At 28.6% G+C, this 25,931-nt stretch overlaps 1 protein-coding gene across 47 annotated transcripts in view; it reads left to right on the top strand.

Moving 5' to 3' along the window:
- The window catches only part of LOC145295917 (uncharacterized), a 456,043-nt gene that overhangs the window by 410,972 nt on the left and 19,140 nt on the right, over positions 1-25,931 (top strand). For 26 of the 47 annotated variants that reach the window (XR_013869907.1, XR_013869909.1, XR_013869906.1 and 23 more), the window contains 5 exons: positions 5,998-6,136; positions 7,025-7,173; positions 18,927-19,037; positions 22,996-23,201; positions 25,119-25,188. Coding sequence is in view for 38 of the 47 variants with exons in the window: in XM_080141715.1 (XP_079997841.1) it covers positions 5,998-6,136; positions 7,025-7,173; positions 18,927-19,037; positions 22,996-23,201; positions 25,119-25,188 (675 nt within the window). In the remaining 9 variants the exon portion in view is untranslated. The remainder of the gene's footprint in view (positions 1-5,997; positions 6,137-7,024; positions 7,174-18,926; positions 19,038-22,995; positions 23,202-25,118; positions 25,189-25,931) is intronic. The other 21 variants (XR_013869910.1, XM_080141711.1, XM_080141719.1 and 18 more) reach the window with 5 other exon arrangements.

A 25,931-nucleotide genomic window follows, 5' to 3' on the forward strand; every position in this document is an offset into this window, starting at 1 on the left:
ATCAGTTAGTAGTTTTCTATCCTTATCACTTAGCATCAGTCAACAGTTACATTTCACTGACATCATTCACCCTTCTTTAATTAAAAAACATTAAAGAAAGAAAGAAAATTCTTACAATACTGTTAGCATTGAATTTTGTCACTGGGCACTTATTAACGCAATCACATTCGTTTGAAATCATCTAGCATAACAACCACCTTTATTAACCTGTTCATTTTTAGAAAAGTTATGTTTTCTTTGGGTTTTTTTAATTGCTAGCATCAAAGTTATCTTTTCCTCTAATAAGGGCACAATTACTAATATGATTTCCACAAATTGTGGAGTGGAAAATTTCTTTTTAATCATTTAAAGTTAAAGTAATGAGTAGTTAAATTTCAAATTGAATTAATTCAATCAAGTACACACACACACACACACACACACACACACACATATATATATATATTTATATATATATATATATATATATATATATATATATATATATATATATATAAATATGTATCTTAATGTATCTTAATTATGACTATTATCAATACGTTTTAATAGTGCATGAAGAATATTCATACCTGTATATGAGGTCAAGTTGACATTATACATGTAACTTAAAAAATAAATTTTCAATATAACTAACATTCAGTAATTTTATTATTTCTTATAAGTCATGTTATATACTATTGACTTTGTTGACATTGTTCCTTGTGTATGATGTGGGTGAAATATATACATTTATACTTTTTGTTGACACATTATCTGCCTGAATAAAGGAAATTGTTCACAAATTATTCCTAATATAACAAGAGGCACAGTTCATATAAGCCTCCAGAGTGGTCAGTGCTGAATATAACATACAAGTAAACACAGGATTGAACTTGAGCATCGGTCAATTTTGGGGCTCAAAGTTACATGAACCAGACAGGCTACTACTGATAAAATAACTTGGTAAATGTATTAAGAAGCAAACTTCATTGGATTACGTTTGACAAATATCAAAATTAAGCCCTTAATACGAATGCCCGACCCATATTGTTGATTTTTGGTTAATGATTTATGTAAAAACCTTTTAATTGAAATGTTTCACTTTATTGACATAAATTATGCTTCACATTGCAGTCTTTCAGTGTCCATAGGGAAAAATTCTAAACAATGCATTTTTGTTCATGAACATATATTAACTTCTAATCTTAATAATGATCCATGCTAATTACACAAAAAGCACCTATGTTGTAATAGGGTTGTTAAATGTCTATCTCCTGCAGAAGGCACATATTTTCACAAATTATATGCAACTATTAAACCAATGTTTAAATATTTAACATTTTTATGGCAAAATGATGGGATATTTTGCAGCTTAAACACAATCACATGTAGCAGTATATCGTGTCACTTCACATTGCTTTTTGGAAAAAATATAAAACATATGGATTAAATTATATTACGATTTAATTAAAAAAAACAAATGGATTAAAACATTTGTGTCAGAAAATAGTGAAGATATTTTATACAATTAAAACTGATAACAGAATAAAGTATACAATACTGTCAATGATATTAACAATATTATGGTTAATTATTGCATGTTAAACGCTATAAAGTTATTAGACATGTACAACAACAAATACATATACATCAATTATCCTATGGAATAATATTTTTATGTTTTCATTCATTTATTCAATTTAAGTTTTTACTGGATTGTAAAATCAAATGTTAAAAATATGTTTATCTTCGTTATTCTTTTGTGAAAGATGACAATCGACTCATCAAATTAATCTAAATATTTGTTATTTACGAAAAAAATCATCAATATATCCACTGTAATGGAGAGATTGTTGATTACACAATGAAAATCATTTCTAACACAGGTGCTTTTTGTAAATATTTTCCTTATTTCATGGTAGAGCATTTTGTTTTGTTCAGTTATGGCTTGTAGATATTTCAGTTTACTTATTTATTTTGTTTGACTTATCTTTTATTAATTTTATTCTATATATTTTGAAAACTGCAACATTTTGTTAGTTCACCAAACTATATATATGTGTGTGTGTGTGTGTGTGTGTGTGTGTGTGCATATATATACACGTGCATAAAGCATTGCTTTATTATGCAATAATAATATTAAATTTCTTTTATATTAAATTTCTTTTAATTTAAAATGAAAATAGACGGAAGTCCATACTTTTGACTCGCTAAATCTAAATTAAACATTTATGGGCATGTTATTTCGGTACTTGTGCATTTAACGAACCAGACGTAACTCAGCATTTGCTCGGCTTTGTCCGACGCATGATGTCAACAGCCGGATATAACTGAGCATTGCCGATTAAGCAGACGAGAATTTCGCTATCAATTGGAAGAGTGTCACAACTCAAGAAATAATAATGAATATTACAAACCTTGCGGACCAGCTCCAGACCCCAGAGGCTGCACTAAACTTTTGCCAGTAACGGAAATTGTTGGCAGAAGAGAAAAGGTGTTTATTTACATTTTGGCCAGGATTGTGTACTTGCAAAGAGAACAAGCCTTTCCGACGGTTACGGTTGGAGGTGTAGAAGTGTAACATGTCGTCGATGGACCTTCATTAGGATTGGGACCTTCTTCTCAAAATCCTGACTAACCATCGCGTGTATAATAAAAATAATATACTTATGGGCGTTCGAGATGGCATCTACAAAAAAATCTCCATCGCGAATGTGGGTTACGTTCTCGCCACACAATCGTGGATTGGAAAATTTGCTGCGTGATATATGCAGGGATTATTTTCTGAGGAATCCCCGGCAGATTGGAGGCCCAGGCCATACGGTAGAAATCGACGAGTCCGTTTTTAACCGCCGGCAGACTTGTGACACCGGTCTGGGTCTTCGGTGGATACGACCCCGCCGAAAAGGAGGGTTTCTTGGTCACTGTACCAAATAGGAAGGCCGAAACCCTCCTTCCACTAATAAATAAAAAGGGGTTTGTATTACTGTACACATATATTCGAAAAAGTTGTCAAAAAACAAATATTATCAAAGGCAAGATAAGTTACTTTTCTACAAATCCTTGTTTCTGGCGAAAAAAATGTACAAATAATCCTTGTTCCTGCCCCCGCCCTTTTTTACATTAAAAATTGAAAAAAAAAAAAAGCAGTTCAGACAAAAAAAAAAGTTAACAAAAAAAAAACTTGTTTTATATGTATTTATTTTGAAAACAGAAAACAATTCCAAACAATAATAATTAAAAAAAACAAAAAACATAAATGAACCGTAGGTTTTTGCTTTTTATTTATTTAATTTTTTTGTTTCTACATTTTACAATTTCATTGTACAGTTATTTTGTTGTAGCGTTGTTTTTATTTTATCGCCAACGCTCGGTTTTATCCGGCTGTTGACGTCATGCGCCGGACAAAGCCGAGCAAATGCTGAGTTACGTCTGGTTCGTTAAATGCACAAGTACCGTTATTTCTTTTGTCAATTTTCTAATCATTTTGTTCAAGGTGGGGGATAGCAGACATGCACCCGATATCTCATATATTCCAACCAAGAGATCTTTCTTTGTTTGAATCTCTCTTGCACTTGGTTAATCGGGTATATTTGCCAAGTATTTTTTAAAATTCTTTTTCATGAGTTCAGTTGCTACTATAATTACTGAAATGATAGAGATCTTCCAAAGATTCCAGTTCCCTTTCATGTCGTATATGAAACCTTGGCATTGCGTTATCTTTTCCTTCTAAACTCTGTTTAATACAGTATCGTTGAGGACACTAACTTCTGCTAAGGTTGCTTCTTTCTCCTTCTTATCCAATATCATTATGTTATATTTAATAAACCCGTTTTCAAGTATGTAGCTGTAGGAATTACATAGTTATAGTGGATGGTGTATGGCTTATTTCCAACTGTTATTTCTGGTGTATGTTCTCAAAACTTGCTACTGCATTTGATATTGAACTTTTGCAGTTCATCCAGTAGAGATATTTACACACATCATTGCGTCGCATTGTACAGTATCTATCCACCAGCAGAACCTTACAGCTGGATGTCAAGTGGCTCACACTCTCTACTTCTGTGTTGCAGAACCTGTACTTGTTGTTATTCCTGAGACCAGTCATTTTTTTAAAGCATTAGTCATCAAGCCTTGATATTGGGCAGCCCTTATAATCCTCCCCTGATCATAGTGGGACGATCCTCTATTTAGCTGATCTATAGTTTTCCATATCTATATAGAACTGGGTGAATTTATTCAGAAAATACTTGGCACACTGTTTGTTGGCCAATTCTTCCAGATTTTTGCAACGAAAAGTCTTAATGTATTTTTGGTGACTATTTTGGGGTATTTCCATAGCAGACTTGTTTTCTGATTCTGTCTTATTTGTACGATAGCCTTGTTCAAAAAAAAAAGTTTCATGTTGGAGGTTGTTTTGCTGGCTCTTGTTTGGTGATGTTTATGACTCATATTGAGGCTTGGATTTGGGGAGCTCATATGTTATATGATTAGATTGATATATGATATTTTAATAGAAATATTCAGTTTTGATAAAAGCAGTCAATCAGATACAGTTGTTGATAAAAATACATGTGGAATATTTTACTTGTATCTGATGAAATGATATTTAATTATGCAATTGAACTCATCTGTTAATCTTATGTCAATTTATTATTTTGTCATTAAGGTTATTAAATACTTGGAATCTGGTTGAAAATGTGCTGTTTTTATTCATATTAATGCTAATACTTTTATTGATGAAGAACAAGAAATATTTTTAATTATTTATTTAACCAAGTGCAATATCATTCAGAAAGAACTGTAGCTTCCATAGTCTCCACTTGAATTATAATCACCCAAAATAGGGGTTTTAAGTAAAATATTTGAAAAGTAACACATACCAACTTTCATTTGTGTTTCTGAGCACATTTGCAAGTTCTAACATGAAAACAATTTCCACATCTAGCCACACTAAGGTCTCATGGTACAGCGAAATACCTTTTTGTGGATTACTCTATGTGTGTGTGTGTGTGTGTGTGTGTGTGTGTGTGTGTGTGTGTGTGTGTGTGTGTGTGTGTGTGTGTGTGTGTGTGTGTGCGTGCGCGTGTGAGAGAGAGAGAGAGAGAGAGAGAGAGAGAGAGATTTAGGAAGTTACTTTGCAATATATAAGCCTAACATTTGAAGTTCAGAAATGAAAAATAATTTAATTTATTAAATTGTTTTCTAGAAATTCTCTGACATTTTGAAATATCTGTGCTATTAATTATTCTTACTTTACCAGGTTCCACATTAGATCATCTCAATTTTCAAAGCAGAATTTAATCAACGTAATGTTTTGGTGATAATGTATTTCAAATTGTTGTTAGCTAACATATGTCCATCAATGTAATTATATATCTATATGACTATCTTAAATGACTTATTTCACATCATGTATATTTTCATATGATTTTTCTCTAAATCATATTACTTTTAATTTGAGTATATGCGTTTATTAATTATTAGAAAAAAAATAAAATGAAGTATCATGTGTTATATTATTGAATTCTTCATATCATAAATTATTTTCGTTTTTATGTTCGTTTTTGTTATATTTTAGCAATTTTTTTTTTTTACCAAATATAGTTTTGCAAATTCATAGCAAAATTTACACCAATGCATAATTACGTCCTATGTATCTATTTTGTATCATCATAATTTCTGATACTGATACTGATTATGGCAAGAGCTATCATCATCTTGATGTTTACAAATCGCTTTATGCTACTTTTTACAGACAAAAATCTAGATTTTTCTTATTTCAATTATCATTTTCATTAATTAACGAATAAGTTGGTCAGAAAATAAAGTTTACAACAAGAAAAGCTACAGATTTGTTAATTATCATTTCTATATATCATATTAGTTTCAATTAGTTTATAAAAGATAGAAAACTATGTTTTTAAATTAATCTTTACATTTTTATGTCTATTACAATGAAGATTCATCAAATTATGTCACCACTAAACTAATAATTTACCATTACTGTTTTTACAGGGAGTAAAGTTTGATCCTGACTTGCCACAAACACTTCGACTAGAATTTGCTAAAAGTAATACAAAAGTCACAAAACCAAAGCAGCAGTCACCACAACCAGCACCGACACACCAGACAATAATTCATCCACTAACAGGACGTAAGTACCCTATGCAAAAAAGTATCTTCATTAAAACATATTTTATCAAGAATTTATATACCTTGGGATGTATAAAATATTAGATAATATATTATTTATCAGCAGTGATGTCTTTTTTATTTTGTAATTTTTATTTTCATGTATTTTAACATATTTGCAATATGATTGCTATTCACTCAGTGTATACATTATAACACAATACACAAAACATGAAGTGTAACATATTATTTACCTCCTTGACAAGGGGTTAGACATGAGATCAGGTGTCGTTCTGAGAAGTCAATGCACTAATACAAGCGTCCAAAAACACATGAACAGCGCCGTCAACATTTCCTTTATGGCGACTCAAGAATTATCAATAAACTAACCACTTCTCAGAAAGAGGGTGAAGTTTGAAAGGGACTAGTCATATTCGGCCCGACAGTAACAAAACCATCGTTGAATTGATTTGTATCATAATTTTCATCATTGTCCTGTGTCAAAACGCTTATTTTTCTATTTATCTGAATGTCAGTTATGAAAAGCAGTTTATCAAATTTATTTTCGTATTAATCAAATATTTTACAACATAGTTAGTTTCATGTGAGAATTTCGGTTGATTTTATTTGTTTTTAGAAAAATATCAATATAAATATATGGTTTTAATATAACCCAAAAATTTAAATAGTAATCTATGTCATGTTTATTGTCATGTAAATGTTAACAATAATCCTCTTCTTGAGGCAAATTTAATAGCATGTTATTTTCAAATTTTGTATTGATTTACTAGTAATTTTTTTTTTTATTTAATCATATATTGACAGTTTATCGTTATATGTGAATTAAATATGACTACAAAATTTATTTGTTAAAATTTTATGTTTTAATGTTTTTCATCTTCACTTGCAGAAGAATTAGGTGCTGCGTTTTTTCCTGGTAGCCCTGAAGCATGGACACCTCACCCATTAGCTGCGTACCCTGAATTGACCCCAGCCACTGCAGCCATCCACCATGCTGCACTCATCCAGCATCCAGCTCTTGCACAGGTACCGGTACGGGTTAGTTTTATACTTATATTGTCCTTTGCTACTGTACCAGTGCAAAACATCAATTTGAAAAAGCTATAATTTGAAAAACAAAAATTTTATATCACTACATTATGGGTCAAGACAATAATTTAAAATTAAATATTTTTTTAATTATATCAATTACATTTTTAATCTGCTATATAAATTATTATTTTTAATCATTCAAAGTTATTTTTATTTATTTTTAATAATACTAATTTTTACTCAAAATAGTATGTTTTAATATAATTTAAAATAGATACATCAGTTTTACACATTGTAAAGTATTGAATTATCTATGAAGGAAAATTGATTTATATAAATTTAATATCAAATATCATAGTATTCATTTTAGAATTTAAGAAATATAATAAGTTTATTCATTTATTTAGCATTTTACAAATTGATATACTATGGAATATTTATAACCATTTTTTAAAATGAACCTCACTTAATGTTATCTCTGTAATAATGACAAAATTCAGTGATAGTGATTTTAACTCAATGCATCCATCTTTAACTTATGTCTAAAATCATCATCAAAATAAGATACTACAATAAATCAATAAATATTTACCTTAACTTTTTGCCAGGTTCTAAAATCATGTACGAGATGTATTCAATAAGTTTCCAAATTTTTTGGTATACGCACTTTTATTGGTAGTACACACATGAAACTCTGGTCCCCTTTAAAGTAATCTCCTCCGACTGCTGCAATGCACTTGTTGTACCATTCCAACAACTTCCAGAAGGCCCTGTGGAAGTCCTCTTGTGTGAGCATGTCAATAACTCTACCTACAGCCTCTTTCATCTCCTCAATTGTCTCATAACGACAGCCTCTATGGTTTTTTTCTTGAGCTTAGGGAATAACTATAAGTCACAGGGAGCAAGGTCTTGACTAGGAAGGGTGACAAGGATGGAGTTATGCACTGGTGGATTGTCCTGGTGGAAATGCCACTGCCCTGATTTGAAGAGTGCTGGCCTCTTCCAACAGAATCACTTCCTGAACTTTCTTGTTGACTATATGTCCAGTGGTAACCTAGTGCATGTAGATCATGCCCGTGCAGTCAAAAAAAAGGATCATCATACATTTCTGGATGGAACTGCTCTGTCTGGCCTTCTTGGGTCTAGGAGAGCCAGTATGCTTCCACTGGAAACTCTGTCTCTTGGTCTCTGAGTCATAGCAGTAGATCCAGCTTTCATCTCAGGTCACCAGAGCATCAAGAACTATGGGATCTGAATCGTTCAGCTCGACCATCTCCCTGCTGTCATGACAATGCCTTTCTTTCTGATCTTCTCTAAGCATTCTTGGGACAAACTTTGTGCAAATCTTCTCATCTTCAGTTCCTCACAAAAAATTGTTTGTACAGTTTCCACACTGACATCAAACTGTGCACTTAGACACATAACGGTCCTTATCCATGAAATTCTTTATTTGATCGATCAACTCTGGTGTTTTGGACTTCCTTACTTCTTTCATAACTCTAATCATCCCTCACAGACTCAAGATTGTCCAAAAGCAGTCCGAAGCATTTAATACGTTTCTGTAGCATTTTTCAAGTTCAAAACAGAATTATATTGTTTATTGTTCTTTTAAAGTGCCCTTATGTCCAGGTTGGATTTTTGAAATTCATCAGCTGTGGCAATCAGGCTTTAGTAGGATATATTGCAATTCCTGCTGTAGCTGTTCATTTGAACTTGAAATCATAAAAATTGGTCAGTTATCTCATAATATGTATAGTAATAACATACTGAATTTGAAAGATTCTACAACAATTTTAAATGCCTATACAAAAAATGTCTGGAAACGTATTTAAAACACCTTATAACTGCACTTCATTTTGATTTATGTTGCCTTAGCTTTTAGTATAAATGAGCAATTAGCCATCTGCAATTCAGAACTAATCCTCTTATATGGAAATAAAATTATGAAAGACTATAGAAAAAAGGTTTTCTAACAAGCAATTATAATCTTATCAATGATAAAATTCTCTATAATTAATACTATTTTGATTTTACATATTTAAATTTTTAAAACAAATTAAAAACGTGTGAAAACAATATACCAACGAGACTCATCATGAAATATATGAGAATCTATATCTAACTGGTATTATAAAACAGCTAAACGAATTTATTATGATTAAAGAATCTGAATATCCAGTTACTATTAAATTCTTTTATACATTAATAAGGAAATGCAATACAAGTTAAATATTGAATTAAAACGTAAATGTTTTGTAAATTTTACCAAGAAAATTAAAATAGTTTAATTCTTATACAGCTTAATACACTTCTGGTCAAAATCTGAAAGTCAATTAAAAACAAAAAAAAAACATGCTTTTTAAAATATTAGACTAAAACAAATATGTAAGTATAGTTTTACAAAATTAAAATAGATAGGAAAAATTTAGACTAAAATGCTTTTCAGTATTTAATAGGGAAAATAGGAACTATTATGAAATTGTACTATAGTTTAAGACCATATCTAAAACAAGTAAGAAATGCCAAACAAAATGTCTCAGTAGTGAGTTGCGCAGCTGATATCCAGAATAATTTCCAAAATTTTGCTTTAACCTGGTTGAAAAGTGTTTACAGAAGACCTTATTTTTAAATATTCTTACAATTTATGACAGTTACTACCTCAAAATCATAATGTGTACTCTTGTAATATACTTTTGTTAATGTACAAGGCGAGTCACGGGAAACGGATGTTTTTAGAATGCTCCTTGCTCTCCTTTCACTTTTAAAAATATTCCATAATGGCATAGTTTAGTCAATGTTTTATATACATTATAAAATTTTTGTTGAAATATTCGTAGAGTTTTGTTTTCTTTAAAAACATCCGTTTTCCGGAACTCCCCCTGTTCTTCTATTAATTATACTACTGTGCTTGCAAGGATGCAACAGATGATTGTAACCCAATAATGTTGTAGTATACCAATTATTTGTAATTAAAACAACTAGGTTTTAAAAGAATTGTAATAAAAAATATGTACTTAACAAATTTATGGCAGAAGTTTATTCGGATAACAATCATAAAGAAAAATCAAAAATAAGATTAACACAATATGCCAGAAGTAAATATCAACCAATCAAATGAAAAGGAAAATATATTCACATATATCTAGTCCAATCAATCTCTTTGAAATTAAGTTCATTTTATTTTAATTTAATGATTTGATTACTTAAAAGTAAGTAAATTAATAATATAGCATGAATATAATAATAAAACATATTGTCTTTCCTAGAAAAGTAATTTAATTTAAAAGGAAGAATTGTATAATGTAGGATTAATCATGATTATGACAAAACAAGTACTTTATAATCGATATTAATAGGTTATCTTTATTGATTAGCTGAATTGAATACGAAATTCTTTTAGCAAAAAATACTAACCAAATACCGTTGAAACCTTAAAATGTATCAATATTATTAAATAATAACTATTTAAGCAAATTTTTTTTTACAATACATTACACATTTTATTTCTTTTCTTTACACACTGAAAAGTAAGATTGATATTTCTTGTAAGCTATATAATATTCTGCTTGTTCTTTTTTTAGTTAGTCCGTACATTACGCTTTGAAAAAAAGCAAAATGCAATTTTGGAAAACTACACACTGTTTCAAAAGGGCCAAATTTACAAAATTTAGCTTTAAAAAGTTTGTGGAAATGACTCTGGCGTGTCTGGAGTCACCTATTGTAAGGGTGTAAGTCACCAATTTATAATCGGGATATATCAGTTTTTAAGACCGCAGTTGCAGGTGCAGGAATCTCTAAAAGTCGAAAGTAGTAGAGTATTCGTGGGACTATTAAAGGTAAATTTAACAAGATCTCCGATTAACAAAAGGTTTTCACCAAATCACATACTCACATACATAAAATAAAAATATGAATAACTCCAGAAAATAACGACCCCTGACAAAGAACTCGAGATCGCTGTGTTGATATGAAATAACATTTATTTACGTATGTAGGGGACTAGGATATATAAATCCTAATTCCGTTACAAAAGAAAAATAATTAAACGAATGGAACGAAGGAAACAAAGACTCAATTGCTGGAATAGATAAACATGTCGTTTATTTACTGTTGAAAGAATGAATGTTTTAGATATAACACGTGTTCATGTCCGCGCGGGTGTAACCATCGCTTGTTGCAGGATTGGTAGTATAGAAGGAAAAAGGAAATGTGTGTTCATCTCACGTTCGGGTCACCGTCGTTTGTTCGCACGTGGGAAGAGAAGTGAGTAATGTAATGGAAAATGGGAACGATAGTCCAGCGTGTAGACACAGAAAAAGATAGAGGGTTGACATCAGTTAAACTGTGCGCCATGTTAGCCGTCAGCTATGCGGTGGTTTTCTCAGGGACAAGTTGTATATATAGAGAGAGAAAGAGTGTATAAGGAGTACGTACGGTCTGATAGCTTTTTGCCCACATAGTAGCAAGTGGTGTGAGGTACGCGCGTGCGCGCACATGCCGAAAAGGCACGCTGTCGGTCCGTAGACCGACCAGCTAGGAAGCTGGTCTGAAAAGAAAGGAGCCGCTTATTGCTCTTTCTTTTATAGGTGTTTCTGCTGGTCTTTTGCGCATGTGTGGATTTCCTTTGAAAGGGGAAGTGACGTTGTCCATGCGTGCGTACGTGTGCGCGTGTGTGAGTACATGTGTGTACGTTAGGGTGTGTGTATATACACGTGAATGTGAGTGTATGTACGCGAACGTGAATATATGTACGTGAATATATGTACGTGCGCGCGTATGTTTGTGTGCGCGTATGTATATGACAAGTAATATGGCTTGAAATGTGAACGCATGTTTTTGTGTGAGACTAGAAAAGGCTCGCGCACGTATTAGAGAAATATTAATTCAAATCGTTTCAATGTTAATGTTTTCTTGTAACGAATGTTCATTGTGAAAACTTAGCTAAATGAGAATCTCTTGAAAATGGCATGAAGTTTGAGATTACTGATTTTTATGAACCAACTGAAACACGTGGTTTGAATGTGTTTATTTACTAAGAGAAAAATAGTCATTAAACCATGTAAGCAAAATGTGTGTGGGTGTGTGTTCATCGCATAAGAAAACAGTAGTTCGAAAAAACATTGTTAAAAAGATTTAAATTCCTATTCGATGTAGTTACTTTTCATGGTGAGAATTTAAGGTTCATGCGCTAGGCGCACAAATTCAAGATGGGAAACTTTAACGTCTTCCAAGGGCGGAGTTATTTTTAGATCCAGTCTCGATGAAGACAAGAAAAGAAACTGGAGAAATTTTCACGAGTCCTACTAGTAGGGATAAATTTATTAAATAACTAAATAATCATAACAGGTAAACTTTGAATTCTACAATAATGAAAATTATAATTACTATTTTTTTCTCTTTTTTTTTTTATTAGTTAAAATTTATTTTCAAAGTATATAAAATGTCTTGACTTATTAATTTTGCATTTGGGATTTATTGAAATTTACAACTTATGATAACCAGAATTTTCACTGGTACATGTAGCTGAATATATGTTCTCCACCTCTTCTGTTACATTTGTTTTCATAACTATAATTTAACAATGCTGAATATTATTGATTTTTTTCTTACTAATGACTGATATATTTGTATTTGCATGAAGCCTTTATACACATATACATACTAATAAACTTGTAACTATGCATATCAATATAGATTTTAAAAGCTAAAGACGGCATTATCATACTGAGAGCTTGCAATTTTATTAATTGATTTAATAAATGCAAATTAATTTATAACCTAAAGATAACAATTACTGGTTAATTTTTATAATTCTATATTTAAAATTAGGTTTGTATGAATAATATTAATTATATTTGTTTTTGTATTCTAAAAATATCTAAAATGTATGTACGTAAAGTAGTTGAACATTTTGTCAAATTATGTTTATTAAAAGAGAATTTTTCTTTGCAAATTTATATTGAATCAAAAAGTAATATCAATTAGTAAAAATGTCAAAAATATAAGATATAATTTAAAAAATGTCCTGAATAAGGATATAATCTTTAGTGTATCTTGTTTCATCAATATTTTTATTAAGATTTTATGATAAGCTTAGGGTACTTTATTTTTATAAATTTCTTGATAGTGACCTTAAAAAGGAGTTCATCAAAACAAAAATGAGCTGAAGAAAAGCTAAGTTGATAAATTACTTTATTCAATGCTATTTCTTAATGTTGAAGCAAGCAGAACATGGAATAAGTTAATTATAACTGAATTACATTGTACTTACTCTTTAAGTTCCCATAACAAAAATGCATAACATTATATTATTTCATTACGATTTTACAAACTGTTTCCATGTTTTCTAGAACTTAAAACACATATTATAATGACAATATATTTAAAAGAATATTGGATAACGTTTTCTTTTCAATCTAAGTGGCTATGTATTATTTTGATGCTGGTTGCTATGATTGAAAATTATATTAAATTTATTTTGTACTAGACCACCCGTGACCCGTTGGGTCAGTACGTTATATTAGCTATGGAATTCATGTATGAGCGTGACACTTGTGGCATAAAGAAAATAGTTTTTTTTTACATAACAGAAGCATTTCTATGAAAGTATATTAAAATGAAAAAAGAATATAGATAGATTTCTATGAGTCGTTCTGTGTATTATAATTGTTATTTTTTTTTAAATTACAGTTACTGAATTATAAGTGGTTGGTCATACTTATCGGTAAATATGCACTGAACAGGTATCATAATCCTTATTATAGTTAAATTCAAATTTTGATATATCATCTTTTAAATGAAATTGTTAGTTGAATGTACAGAATAATAAAAAAAACACTCTCCACATGTTAATAATGGCTTTTTAAATAGAAAATGAAAATAAAATGTAACTTTTTTCATTTAATTTAAGCAAACATTCAGTACCCATTGTGTAAAGGAAAACACTATTTAATGTAATAGAAATGTGTGCATTTACCGATTCAGCTTTCCGTTTGGAAATGTAAGCAGACGACTTTAAAAAACATGGGAAGAAGAAAAAGAAATTTTTTTGTAATAACGCCCTCTAGTAAAAAGGTCTGCATTAGTTAAGGGGGATAACTCTATCCAGTTTTACATCACTCTCTTTTTCTCTCTCTCACACATACACGTAACTATTTCTCGCGTACGTAACGAAAACAGAGGGAGTAGGAGTGTTGAAATCTATTAGAGGGAAAGTGAGAGGTGTTTTCTTTCCATAAATTGTATAGGGTAATATTTCATATTATTAATAGATTCATAGATAAATAGATTTTATAATATATATTATAATTATCTATGAATCTATGTATTATTTGTATATATAAATAACTATTTGATCAAATTAAATTAAATTGTTTGTATTAAAAGCGATATAAAAATTCCGGAATTGGAATAACGGATTGAAGACGTTGCTATTTACGCATGCGCAACCGGATGTTGAAAACCGGAAATCTGATTGCAAACATACAAGATCCATAGACTTTTAGTATTATATAGATTCTATTTTGAATTAAATAAAAAGGTTTAGTAGTAAAAATATTTGTTTTTCTTTTTTCTTTTATTAATTATGTATTATACCATTATTATGGATCTAATAATTGAGATATACAGGGTGACTCAAATAAAAACAAAAGCTAAATGGAGGTCATCTAGAACATATGCTGTAGAACGGAGAAAAAAAGACCAAAGACCATAGTGTTTTGATGTGATGTTTTGAATATAATAAACTAGTTATGACCAAAGTTTCATTTCATTCGAACAAAACACTAAGAAACGGGGCCTAATTAGAGCTGGGACCCGTTTTCTTTTTGGTCACCCTGTATATATATATATATATATATATATATATATATATATATATATATATATATATATATATATATATATATATATATATATATAGTCTAGAGAAGCTTTGAGTAAAAAAATAAAAATAAAAATAAAGAATGCAGTTTAAATTCCCGGAAAAAAAGAAACTAAAGTTAACCTATCGCAGACTTAGCATCTACATAATCCGACTTCTAAAATGTTTATAATTACAAAAGAGAATTCAATTATAAAAGGATTAAAAAAAAAAAGCTACCTACTATGTGGCTTTTTCGGAGATTTAAAAACAGGACAGCTGTTAAATGCATGGTTCTCCAGTGGATAATACCATTTCCTCAATAAGAAAATGTAGAATGATACTAATAGATAAAAAAAGAAAACGTAGAATTTATACTAATAGATAAAAAAAATAAACTATTAATAATATCAATTATATAAGGGTAAAAAAACTTTAACTGAAACTGTTAAATAGAAATAAACTTAGCATAAGCTGATTTCTCAAAAGTCTTCAATTATAAAAGAGAATTTTACCATGTTAGGATAAAAAAAGAAAACCTTAACTAAAATTTTGTAAATAGAAAACAGGGAATCCTCAGCTACCTACCATGTAGCTGTTTCGGAGATTTAAAGATATTATGCACTCAATTTCTACTACAAGATGTATATAATTATTTAATTTAATACCTACAGACACTAGTGTTTCATCCTTTCAGGAATCATCAATGCAGGGAGTTACAATTACAGTCTATCGGGAGATTTGAACCCGACCACAAAACCATCTTTGACTCCCATTAGCAAGGAACAAACCACACGGCCAATGTTATCTGTGAGAAATACAGTTTAAATTAATATTTATATAAAGCGCAAATGTCAAGACGGCGAGAGTGATCTTATGATTATAACATCATGATTTGCGTATGTGAGCGTAAATGGCCAACTTATTACATTTGAACTTAGAGTGCTCAACAATAAGAACCGAGTTATTAAAGTGGTTGGCATAATTATTACTATGAGGAGAAGGATATAGTCTTAAGAGTTAAATGATAGTAAAATTCAACTTTTTAAAGACCTTTATATCAATCACAAAAAAGGGGGGAATGTTTTCTCTATAAAAATTAGTTTTATAACTGCACAACTTTTTTTTTCATGTTGGCGTGATTTTGGACACTAAGCAAACAATAATTAAATTATACTATTAGAATATAAAAAATAAAAACAACATTTGTACTTATAAAATTTAGCATAATCTATGAAACAATTATTTATCAAATGCTACAAATATGACTTTGAAACACAAATGTCTAAAGAAACAAAATCTCTATATGATACTTAAAAGATAGATCAACTCTTATTTGAATAAAAAAAAATCATGTAAGACATATAAACTGCATATTTTAAGTTTCATTACTTTAATAGAACTTGTAAAATCCTAAATAATGATGTATGCCAAACGTTTAAAATGTGGTTGTAAGCTACAAAATGCCAGAGACTAGCTATTAAAATAGTACTCATTGTATGAAATGATTGGGAGTTTGTACCATATTTTACAATGGTTAAGCTAATTAATCATCATAAATGCATTATTTGATATTTACGAGGTTAGTTCCAAAAGTAAAGCCTCTTATTTTTTAATACAAAAAGTTGAAGAGCTACGAAGACGGGAGTTGTATCATTAAAAAGAGCGATCTTCTGTGCCCAGAATTTATTTTTCTACATAATCACTATTAACTTTTTCCAGGAATTCAATGATGCATCTCTGTTTCTGATACACATCCATGACAGCGATTACTTTCTTAGAGTTTTACACCGTCAATATCTGCAACGGAGAGATGATGAAACTTTCAGGTCATGAATGCATACGTTCAGACATCATAACAATGCAATTTGCAATCCTCTCTGATCCATTAAAGCAGAATAAAAAATTACGAGGCATTACTTTGGGAATGTCCCTTGAAGAAAAGCTGAGGAAACTAAGAGCGATACAACTAAGAAAATGGATACAGACAAAATATAACAAGTGGCAAAAATAGAGAACAAACGAACAGTTGTAAAAGAAAACTTGTATTAATACAAGAGCAAAATGAAGAAAGTCGATCGATGAAGAGCAGGAAGGTTGGAGAACTGCAAATGTTGTATCTGGACAGCAGCAAAAACAGGAAGCTGGAAATTGGATAGCTGGAGATGTGGAAACTGGATCCTGGACAGCATAAAATTACATCAAATAGACATTGATGATGGATGGTTGATGTGGATGTTTCTAAGGTGTGAGTAGATATTTTAGGTAAGTCTGATCCATGTGGCCATAGCCAAGGGCTTGATTTGGCTGGATCCTGGAGCTGAACATCGACACTTACTGGAATACAAGCATTGGAACAGGGTGCCAGATGTTGAAACAGAGAGCCAGACGTCAATGGGCACTGGAACAGGAAGCCGGAGGCTACAATCAAGAACTGGAGCAGGTGTGGGGAGAGGCTTCTGACCTGTTTTTTTCTGCTCGAAGTTTGCTGTATCTATTTAGTAGGAGGCATATTACAGTGGCGATGTCAACAAACAAACGAACACCTATAATTAATTAATGGCCGAATTTAGCTCGATCAAAAGTATCTAAAGTCTTGGTTGATTGTGTTTATATTATTTTTGCTCAACATTTAGATTCTGGTATTTGATGTGGTGTAAGGAAGTTGAACCGTGTGTGTTTTAAAGGTCAAGGTTTTTGGGATGTGGAAAAAGTTTTGTTTGAATGTCACGCCACTATTCAGTTGTGATCTACAAGCTAACGTTATTTTTTTAGATAGTACAGTTAATCAAGAAAACAAAACAAATGTACAACAAGATTATATACATCCAAATATTGAAGATAAAATTAGTATTATATCTTATATCTTTACATTTGATCCATAAATTTCTTTAGATGACTACCAGAAAATCATGAATAATGTAATTCAAGAGTTTCATATTTGAAGTTCACTGCTACTGTGTTTTCTGTCGCAAGGTTATAAATAAAAGTGTATTTAATTATATGTAAATAAAGAAAATCTATTTCTAATATGCCTTTAGAATTAAGTAAATTATGCTTGTGTTTTATGTATTTGAAAATATAATGTATTTAAGAGTTAGTTACTAATTTATCCACAAATTCAAGACAATAAATCCAGTATTTCCTTTCAGATTATCATTCATTAAACTAATTATAAATGTATTTGCCATATATATGCTTGTTGTTTGTAAATTTAATATTGTAGTTGCAATTTTTATTAATCTGCTGTGTAAATAAATTAAAAAGGTATATATAAAATAAAAATGTATTAAATATTTATATGCTAAAGTTGTTGTATTATAAAATATATGAATTTTAAGAGGAATTTAATCAAATTTAAAATTTAAATTTTATCTAAATATCCAATTTATTTAGCTAAATTATAAGCTAATCGAAAATATAAAAAGATAGTTCAAAAGTACAATTTTATTATTAATTTATTAGTTTAATTCTGTAACAATATCATATTTTGTAATTAAATATTTGTGCAAATTTAAATTTAAATTTTTAAAAGATGTTATTTTACAAGATTATTTCCTTGACATTTTAACATGAATGCTTTTATGTTTTCAAACTCTATTAATACATGCATTAACTAATCAATTTTAACCAACAGTTATAAGAAAAGTTCGTAAACATTCTTTTTTTTTCAATATAATTACTTCCACTTTTTTGATGATTTAAGAAAACTTAAAATAAATATTTTGTATTTTCCTTTATTTTTTTATTTTTTGTTGTTGATATTGTTTTAAGTTTAAAATTCGTGTAAATATTTTCAGTGAAAACTGTTTAAGCCATGTTCATGACTAAATTTATGATGAAAAAAAAACTGTATTAAAAGCCACTCAGTTCTCTTGCATTGTCATATTTGCTACAGGTAAATCACAATTATCAGAAAATCTTGGTTCCAGAAAATACGCATCGGATAAATACTTCCATTGCGGATTCTGCTTATCCGAAATACTTTGGAACTATGGTTCCCAGCCAGGTAGGAAAATTAAAGCTGTCCCTTCAGAAGTTTGATGGGAACATCATAGTTACCTCCCATGAAAATTTAAAACTTATGGGAGTATCACAAAATAAAAAATAAATAATGTACTTCACTGTGATGAGTCGTCATCATCTGAAGTCTGTTGTTTTATGCTCACTAAATATGGAAAATTAATTCAAAGACAGATATTTCTATTTTCTTTCCTTATTTTTTCACTTTCAGTTATTGACTGTATATTCCTTAATTTTTGCCACATTCCCAAGGCTTTCTACTTAATGTATAGAAAAAGAAACTTTAATTTTGCAAGAATATAAGAATTTATGCAATGTTAACTTCTGGAATCACAATAAATTGTTATTGTCTTTGCTTACTGATTAATAATTTTACTAACATTTATTTTTGCCATTACTTAATATACACAATAATTGGAATTGATCCTAATATTTTGTAAGTTATATCAGTGGATTATTAAATGTCGGTCTATTTTATTTATCTTTTCTGCTTTTTTTAAGGAAAGTTGTCTTAATGACAATCAAATTCAATTTACTGTAACTATTCTAGTTAAAACCACTTCGTTTATATTTCTTATAATCTTCATTGACATCAAATTAATGATAACAAATAAATTCATAGGTATTTGGGGGGGGTCAATAATTTACCTATTTCTCTCTCTCTCTCTCTCTCTCTCTCTCTATATATATATATATATATATATATATATATATATATATATATATATATTTATATATAGATATAGTCATCCACAGACTTTTCATGTAGATGAAGAAAACCGCAGAATAATTTGCATAAGACATACTTTGTTACATATGAAATTCTTTACAAACCATGCCTGCCTTAGAAATGTGGTAATATAATATTTTTATTTACATTATATCATTTGGCTTTTTTGCAAGTTAATTTTATTTGTTTACTTATTTGACATTAATGATATCATGGGAGGTGACAGGTGTGCTTTCTGATCAAGCTTTTTGTACCATTTAAGGTTGAGAGTTCTTTGAGATTATAATTCATTTTCTCATCCCACCCCCCCTCTGCAACTGTTGTAATGTTTTTTTTTAAATATTTATGATTGTTGTATATGTTACTCCATATTCTAAGAAAACCTGTTTAACATGCTGTTAATTTTATTTTTACTATAAAGATAATTAATTAATGTGAAAATATTAGTTATAAAACTATATCTATGTGGTTTGTCTAAATTTTCCCAATTACAACCATAAATGCAATAGATATTATTGTTTTTTTATCGATATACTAATTTTTATGAGTATATTTACTAGTGAAAATGAAAAGTGTAGGCATTTCTAATAGTACACACCCGTATTGTATTATAAATAGAATCATGAAATAACAATCATTTTGAATCACGGTATTTCGCAATCATTAATATTGGAATTTTGTTGTTTTGATATTCTTGAATCTCTTACCTAATTATATAAAATCGTAAGTGGAACTATTCACTGATGATATTAAACTATTTGTTCGATATTATCAAAAGAAATAACACCGATTGATCTAAATAAATTGATATATTGGAAAGGTACTTGGAACTTAAAATTTAACACAGAAAACGTAAAGTACTAAATTTGAATATAATTGAACTAGTAACTTAAGAAAATAAATGACAAATGTATTTGGGTTGGCTTTTATAATATATTTTAAGCTAATGTATGTTGTCTATTGTATTATAGATAAATTAAATTATTGGATGGTTAGGCATCGTATTTCAAGGAAGCAAAACTGTGTTTTAAGAATATATAAAATATAAGATCGCATAAATAGTAATGCATTGAAGACTAGACTTAATGTCATTCTATGGAAACTTGAATGCAATATTGCGATATGAAAATATAAAAAAACAGTGACAAAACTAATAAAATGATTTTTATATTACAATCACATGGAGATATTGGAAGAGGATCAATTATTTTATTTGAGAGAAGAATTAAAAACTCCAAATAATAAACAGAATTTCTATGATGGACATTTCTTTAAATTTTCTCTCGATCTAGAAATTTACTGTCTAAACAAATTTCAAAAACTAAATCAATCAACCTTTTGGATTTTTGCTAAGCGAGTCATATTTTTGTGTCCAAATTGACAAATCAGATCAAGAACAGCAATTGAATTGGATGAATTCAAAATTATTTATAAAGAAAAATTAAAGGAGCATATTTGGAAACTATTGAATGATATATTAAATAGAATTTGGTCTATTTACGAATATTATATTATATACGAATTTTATTATATCAATATGTTTGTTGTTTAAGGCTTAAGTTCACCGAGAAGATAGTCAAAAGAGAAGATGTCCAAATAGACATTGCAAACGAATAAATATAATTATTACCAAATTACGTAACGTATTATCAATGATTAGAATTAACAAAATAAGTAATGATAATGAATAAACATTTTCTTTCTTATTTGTTTCATTGAATAAAGAAACTGAGTGTTTAATATAATATATTCCTTAATATAATGTTATGTAATGATAACATATTTTATTTGTTATATAAAAGAAATATTGAATTTTTTTTATCTCTTTAGTATCCACTAATAGCATTTTATAATTCTTTTAGATCAGTAAAATATTTCATTAATCAAATTTTAGAATATTCTACAAATGTGCTGCCTTTTTATGAAAAGCAGCTTATGTGCATATAATAATGCATTTAAATATCTAGTCACTCATCAAAGAAATAGAACAGAATATGTGTGTATGCTTATATAACATTGGGTCACAAGCTTGTTTTTAATTTGTTCTCATCAATATTAATGCAAAGACTTCATATTTGAAGAATCAAACTATTTCTTCGTCATTATTATTGATTTGCACTAATAAATCACAAACAAGATTTGAATATCAGTCATCAGCATGATACCAAACTGACATCACTGCACATAAATAATTTGTTGTTATTAGAAAATACTATGCAATAAATCAAGTCAATACAATACGTATTAAAATCTCTTTTAGTTTAAACACATTCCAGCTCTATAAATTTTATTAATTTAAGCAACAGGAGGTCGAAATGACGTAAAAGCTAACACTTTATCTAACTTATAATTTAGTTTTATGCTTGATATAATCATTTCTCAAATGAATATATAAGTGCATGCACACATAAATGCATGTTTTTGCAGATTCTATTTATTGTTTATATCTCAGATTATTCTGTTTTTATATACTAACAATGAAAAAAGAGTTTAGATTTGACTTAAATGAATTAATATTTTAATGCTATTTTTGCCTAAAGCTGTAAATATCTTTATATTTTTTAAGACATTACCTAGATATTGGTAATAACTTAGCTATTTTCTTTATTTTTTATTGTTTGTATTAATTTTTATTATTTAGCAGCAAAATAGCTATTAATCAAACCAATTTACTTACAAATTTAAAAGTATTGAAATATATTATGATAGTTAAATCGATTAATTATGATTTATATCATATTCTTTTTTCTTTTCTCAAAAATATTTATTATCTAATTAAAATATTTGTTTAACATCTTTTCATATTTCTTTTTAACATTTTTAACAAAATACATTTATTCAATGATACCTTTTTAAAAGGTTTATATATTTGTTTTCTCGGTGCATATACATCCAGCGTACTGTTTCTTTTCCAACTGAAAAAAATATATCTATAGGTATAAAACACTTTCTTTAAAAAGTGATTGCATATTATGTATTGATTAAAAAGGGTGTTTGTTAGACTAATAACTGAAGATAACGTTCAAATCATCCCCTATTTTTTTCTTATTAGCAAATTAAAGCAGTAAAAATATTTATTTCATAGACCGTCAGTAATTTTAATATTACAATTTTTCAAATATTTCATACCTAAATATAAAAACTTAAAAATCTATAGATAATGTTGAATATTTCCATACTGTGAGTGTCATTCTTTTCTACTTTTTATTTTTAGATACACCCAGCATCAATGATTGCCCACCCTGCTACAGTTCAGGCAACTGTGCCTCATCCACAAATTGCTGCCACACCAATCCTGACCAGTCCTGTGGGTACCAATAACAGTTCAGCGGCTCAACCAAATGCTCCGTGCTCAACATTATTTGTGGCCAACTTAGGACAGTTTTCATCTGAACAAGAATTAAAAGATTTGTTCAGTAGGTAAGATAATTTTGCCTCAACACAAACATTCTTAGAAATATACGTTATAAAACCTTCCCTATCTGTGCTTATTAGCATTAAAGAATACCAGAATATAGTCACTAACAACTTTATATCAGATAAAATATCCTTCCCCAAACCTTTTTCAGTTCTTTTTACATTATTACTTATGGACTTTACTTTATTACGAAACCAATTTAAAAAAATAAAAGCAAGAGACTAGAATATATGTTTAGTTAAATGGATTCTGAAACAACGATAAAAAAATTAAGAGTGGAATTTTTAAATTATCGGTTAAAATATTTATCTGAACTTGTTCTGCATATTAGTATTTTATGTTTTATGCGATATATTTTAATGTTCATTTGATATTGAAGATGCCGAAGGATGTATTAAAAAAAATAAATAATAAATATTCTACAAGTGATGTTAAATAAAAGGGAGATGTTCAAAGATTCATAAAACTAAATAATAAAAGATGTGCTATTTAATTATATTTAAACAAATTTCTCCTAATCACCATCTTTAAATTGTCGTTTTATTTGCAAATACATATAAACTCATTATATTAAAGTTGTCAATCAGCATAAAGCATAACTTATAAATTACTAGAGAACAAATTGTTTTTAAAGATTAATAAGAAAGAAACTTGATGACGTACTATTCTGTACAAATTGAAAATAATACTTATGTTCAAAAATAATGTAATCTTATACATTACTTTAATAAAATTTGTTTGGTCTATTTATCAATTATGTACACTCAAACCGATATAAAACAAATTATAATGAAAAAAAAAATGTAATTTTATGTTTTTAAAGGTGGTTGTTAGTATTTTTGTGCGCATAACTGTATATGTTTCTGTATTTGTGATCATATTCTTATTTTGTGATTATAAAGAAAATTATCTAAAAGAATGATTTAAGGATAAAATTAATTATATATTAATGAATTAAATTCATTTGGGAATTTTTTATCTAATTAGTTTAAAAGTATTATTTTTCTGTTCGTTCATATAAATAGTTCATTTTTGTCAACTTATTTGAAGATTCTGTCATTTTAAAGAGAAAATTATTGCCATTTTGAATTTAGATTTTAGCAGAATAAGCATCCAGTTTTCTTCTATTTTAATAATTTTGCTTTGTCAATTAAAGAAACGTTAGTTTATTCAAAGAAGAATGTTTATTATCAATATGCATATTCCAATCAGAAATAGAAATATATATAGATGAGATATTCTGTAATAGATTATAATACCTATATACCTTGGGGAAATTGCTATCTATTACATAGGTCATTGAATACAATCACAGACATTATTAAATTCTAAATAAACTGAGATTCTTATACATTCTTAGTTAGCACATTTTAGAGATACCTTGATTAATACAGATATGGCGCGTTTGTAAAATTTTGTGAGCTGATTTAAAAGAAAAACAGACAGATACATTAAATAAAAAATTTAGTATCATAAAATAAACAAATGGCATGCTTTTAACTGAAAAATATCTTCAAGAATTAGTTATGAGAGAATGTTTTTGTGACACATTTTCTTGACTTGATGCTTTTAGTATACAGAGAAGCAAACATTTTAAACAATATTGAATGAAAGCATAAATATTAGTAAATAAGTAATAATTAATATTTTGAATAATTTTAATAATTTTATCAATAAATACGGTACACAAATAAAAAGATGGTTACATTCAATATTAAATTTTATATTACATTTATTTTTATTTTTCTAGAACAAATAATTATTCACAAATGTTTAAAAAATGCATACAAAATTTCACTGCAATTGTTTACTTTCTGTAAAAATTATAGAATTTACAAGATAATGAAATATATCGATTTTAATCATTTATCTAATAATTTTACAACTCTCAAATCAGAAAACATTGATTATTATTTCAGCTTTCCAGGGTTCTGCCGACTACGGATGCATAATAAAGGAGGTTCCCCAGTAGCTTTTGTTGAATTTCAGGTAGGAACTGTTATTTTTATGCAAGCTTTTTATCTTTTGTTCAGCTATATTGTTGTATATGTTTTCATTTATGTTATGATGAAAGTGACCCAAACAATTCTATCAAGAGTCTGTATATTTCTGCTATTAAATCTAAGCCTAAAGAAACACTATGTAATTTTTTTTTCTCTTTTAATCTTGTAAACTCAGGTAACTTACAATATGTTTTAGTAGAATATAGTATCTGCGTTGAATACCATTTGATATATTTCTTAAGCATCAGTTCTCCACATTGGAGAACATCATATTGAACCTATTGTAAGTTATCTCCTATAGATTGTTTTGGGGTTTTTGTTGATATATTTTTTATTCTGTAATTATTTTCAAACAAAAAATAAATAAAAAGAGAATATGTACAATACATTGCAATAAAAATTAAGTATTTTCTTGTAAGAATAGTTACTCAATAATGCCCCAAACATTTAGCTATATTATTTTTCTAGTTTCTAACTTTTAAACGTAATTATTCTAGATATTTTCCTTGATAAAATTTAATCAGTTAATTTATAAACATGTATATACTTTCTGATGTTATATATAAAATATGTGATTGAAATCACAATTATCTGAACTTAAAGAGTAAGCAATGAGCAATTTTATCAAAATTAGTATAAGTATGCAAACATTTTTTTCAGAAAGTACAAATGTTTTAAAAAGGACTTTGCATTTGTATGTTTGATTAAGTTAACCCATTCCTTGGGCTT

Source organism: Euprymna scolopes, chromosome 16 (assembly GCF_053919585.1).
Source record: "Euprymna scolopes isolate OS-2025 chromosome 16, ASM5391958v1, whole genome shotgun sequence".
Lineage (NCBI taxonomy): Eukaryota > Metazoa > Mollusca > Cephalopoda > Sepiida > Sepiolidae > Euprymna > Euprymna scolopes.